At 39.1% G+C, this 3,479-nt stretch overlaps 1 protein-coding gene across 2 annotated transcripts; it reads right to left on the bottom strand.

The window, feature by feature from the left end:
* Positions 1 to 444: 444 nt before the first annotated feature.
* LOC107742338 (protein ABHD17C-like) lies at positions 445 to 2,563 on the bottom strand. 2 transcript variants are annotated; one of them, XM_016555259.1, is made up of 2 exons: positions 1,468 to 2,563; positions 445 to 535 (listed from the first exon to the last, which is right to left on the bottom strand). In XM_016555259.1, exons 1-2 carry the CDS (start codon positions 1,929 to 1,931, stop codon positions 526 to 528), a joined length of 474 nt encoding a protein of 157 aa, XP_016410745.1. In that variant the 5' UTR covers positions 1,932 to 2,563; the 3' UTR covers positions 445 to 525. The 2 variants fall into 2 exon arrangements, with proteins under 2 accessions (XP_016410745.1, XP_016410746.1); XM_016555260.1 differs by having other exon boundaries at positions 446 to 532; positions 1,468 to 2,562.
* Between the last annotated feature and the right edge of the window lie 916 nt (positions 2,564 to 3,479).

Below are 3,479 nucleotides of genomic sequence, written 5' to 3'. Positions count from 1 at the left end.
CTTTAGCTAATTTGATTATGCTTCACATTAAGTTCCATTTAAAAAAAAATTATATTTAAATTCTTGACACAAAATTCCTCAGATTTTCTCCCAAAATCAACAAAGAAAATGCAAAAAAGTCAGAGCCTATAGTCAAACAAGCCTATTACCCCTTTTCCACCAATATGGAGCCAGATTGTCATCATCCAACCAGCATATATCACATTATGCAAAGGCCCAGATGCTTTATTTTCACCAGACTGTACTACAAATTATATTGATAACTTCTGGTGACAGACTGATCGACCAAATTGATTAACCAAATCGGTTACCTTCCCACTTTCCCCAAATTCAACTTGGCTTATATATATTAGCTTCAACAAGTCATTGAATAATTTGTATTTATTAATTTTTTTCTCTGTGAATATTAAGTAAATGTTTTGTAAAATGCACATTCACTTTAATAAGGTTGTTTACAACTAATTTGTTATCATTAAATTGATTCACATTGGCATTTTATCAGCCACCCTGCTTTAGATATCGGTATCAGCACCTGCTAAAGAAAAACACAAATCAGTCAACCTAATTTTCAAATCGCTGTTAAAATTAAATCTATTAAGACTGACAGTCAGTGATGTGACATGTGGTTATGCAACAACTTATTTAGTTATGTCACCACTCAGTTCAAGTTAGAAAAAAAAGTGGGCTGGTACAAAGAGGATTCAAGTATTTAAACCAGCAGGATACTAAATAATATAACAGAACCAATAACAGAGATTGACCAATACCAATAATTTCATGATGGAGCATCCAAAAGCTGACATGCAGAATATATTTATTTGTTTATTATTTTTGGCATACTACTATTTAAAATGTGTATATTTTACAAGTAGCCTAATAACAACGCATAATCTGTTTAAATGCAATGATAATTGAAAGCCCTGCTTTTGCTTGTAAATATCAGTTTGTAAATTTCAGTCAAACTAATTACCAGTTTATCTCTTTAAAAGAAAACCTAATATGTGACCCTGGACATCAAAACCAGTCATAAGTAGCATGGGTATATTTGTAGCAATAGCCAAAAATACATTGTATGGGTCAATTTTTTTTTTTCTTTTATGCCAAAAATCATTAGAATATTAAGAAAAGATCATGTTCCATTAAGATTTTTTGTAAATTTCCTACCTGAAATAAATCAAAACTTAATTTTTGATTAGTAATATGCATTGCTAAGAACTTCATTTGGACAACTTGATAGGCAATTTTCTCAATATTTTGATTTTTTGCACTTTTTTCCATTTCAAAAAAATTTACCTTTATGACTGGTTTTGTGGTCCAGGGTCACATATAATGAAATAGGATGCATGCATCCATGTATTTATAACGAAAACAGTAGTGCTGGAATTCATATGCATGGAAACACCACACAATCACAGAACAATTGGTACTGGCGCTCAAACACAGAAGCACCTGCTCAGAAACACTCACTTGTTCCTCAGCACCTGCCAGGCCGCTTCGATATCAGCGTATAGGTTCTTCTCGGACGGTTTCCCGGTACTGACCCCGTAACCCGAGTAATCATAGGAGAACACGTTGCAGTTGATCCTGGAGCCGAGTCCGATGTAGAAGCTGCACATCTGGCCCAGATCCACGGCGTTCCCGTGGGAGAACAGCAGCGTGTAGCGGCTAGCGGGCGCGCAGCGGACGAACATGCAGCCGACCCGGTTTCCGCGGCTGGTTCGGGTCACCAGCACCTCGACGGCGTCCAGCTCGCGCTGGGAGTACTGCCAGTCGGCGCGCTCGGTGAGATGCAGGCTCGTCGCGCCGCTCGCGTCTGTGTGGACGGAGTAGGTGGGCTCAGGCGGCAAGAACGCCAGCTTAGCCGCGATGCGACTCGGACACGGCGGGCAGCAGAAGAGCCAGCACAACTCGCCGAGGGAGAAGCTGTTCATCCTCGGGCATGGAGAGCGACTGATACCGGGTGAGAGTCAGGGGAGTTGCGAATAGCGAGAAAATACGCAAACGATGTGGGGGATGCTAACGCCGTGCGAAGTGGTTTCGGCTTGGTGGTGGTTTGACGGAGCGGTCGCTAGCACTTGGTTTTTGACATTTTCAAAAATATATACGTTCCAATCCGCCACTCATCCGTCTCGATCATGGGTTGAAAATTCTAAAAATCGATCGTTTACACTACACAATCAGCGTCAAGCTAGCCGTTCGCACACAATGTAAGCTGCCATTGCTCCTGCTAAGAATGCCCAAATATGGGATTTATCCGGTCGTGGCGGATATCCGGCTCCAGCTGCTGGCGACGTCACGAGCCTTTTCCTTGGATGAGCTGCAGGAGATGCAGGATATAAGTCAAGTCAAGTCGCTGTTGTATATATATAGCGCTTTTTTACAATGCAGATTGTGTCAAAGCAGCTTTACAGTATTAAAAAAGGGAAACAGTGTGTCGAAATATTATAAAGGAATGGCAATGTAACTGGGATAGGGAAGGTAGACATTATAATAGAATCCAGGATTATTATAGAATCCTCCTAAAGTATGGAATCAGTGGATCACATACAAGTACATCACAGAAAGAGAAACATTCTTAAAGAAATTAGGAATCAAAGTTCTCTAGAAGTTAGCATTAAAGATATACTTATTGGTCATAATAATGAAAGTTTAATTAACTACCTGAGAAGAACTGGCTTAATTACCAGAATTTAAGAATCTATTATTATTATTATTATCTGGGAGGTAGTTGACTCAGCGGTAATGCACCTCATTGTTGGTTGCCAACCGCCATTAAACGAAGAAGAAGAAGAAGAAGAGATGCAGGATGGTGCTTCTTGTAAAGTCATCAAAAATGTGAAGTAAAAAATATGTTTGTTCAAAATATTAAACCAATAAAAACTTCAGAATTTTTCAGTTTTTTCTTTGTTTATTCTAGCACTGCACACTTATTCACTCAATCAGCTTCATTAGGTGCATGCTTAGATATTTAACAGTACTCACATCATGTATGCTGGGAACTAATTTCAGGCATTTAAGCAGACACCTTTAGATCAAACGGTTTTCAAGATCACAAGAAACATAGGGGTCGGAAAAAATAATGTGAACACATGGGAAATAGGCAATATTTATTGATTTATTAAGGTGTTTTACCACCATTTGCTATTAGCTTTCAACTTTTAGATAGATTATAGATTCATACAGCATTTGAATGGGCTCCAGCTGAATACTGCTTTAGAGATGTTGAGATGAGGAGGGAATCGGATTCTCACTCTTCTCTCCAAAACTGCCTACAGTGGTGTGATAACATTCGGGTCAGGTGATTTGTCTAGCCAGGGCAGATATTCATCTTGGTGCTCCAACTGTCATGGCACCATCTCTTTCACATTATAGCACTGGTATTCTTTGTTTCAATTTTTAGCAGTTGCAGCTCTTTCATGGATATTGGCTTTGTTTTTTCTGGAAACAGATCCTTAAGGTGAATACTGAGGTTTGCTGTC

This window comes from Sinocyclocheilus rhinocerous, unplaced genomic scaffold (assembly GCF_001515625.1).
Source record: "Sinocyclocheilus rhinocerous isolate Xijiao unplaced genomic scaffold, SAMN03320098_v1.1 scaffold75, whole genome shotgun sequence".
Lineage (NCBI taxonomy): Eukaryota > Metazoa > Chordata > Actinopteri > Cypriniformes > Cyprinidae > Sinocyclocheilus > Sinocyclocheilus rhinocerous.
The sequence above is the reverse complement of the archived record's forward strand: the minus strand, read 5'-3'. Positions and strand labels throughout refer to the sequence as shown.

What these genes read in the sequence shown, in the direction of transcription:
- LOC107742338 (XM_016555259.1), bottom strand. Translation starts at nt 1,931, where the DNA reads ATGAACAGCTTCTCCCTCGGCGAGTTGTGCTGGCTCTTCTGCTGCCCG.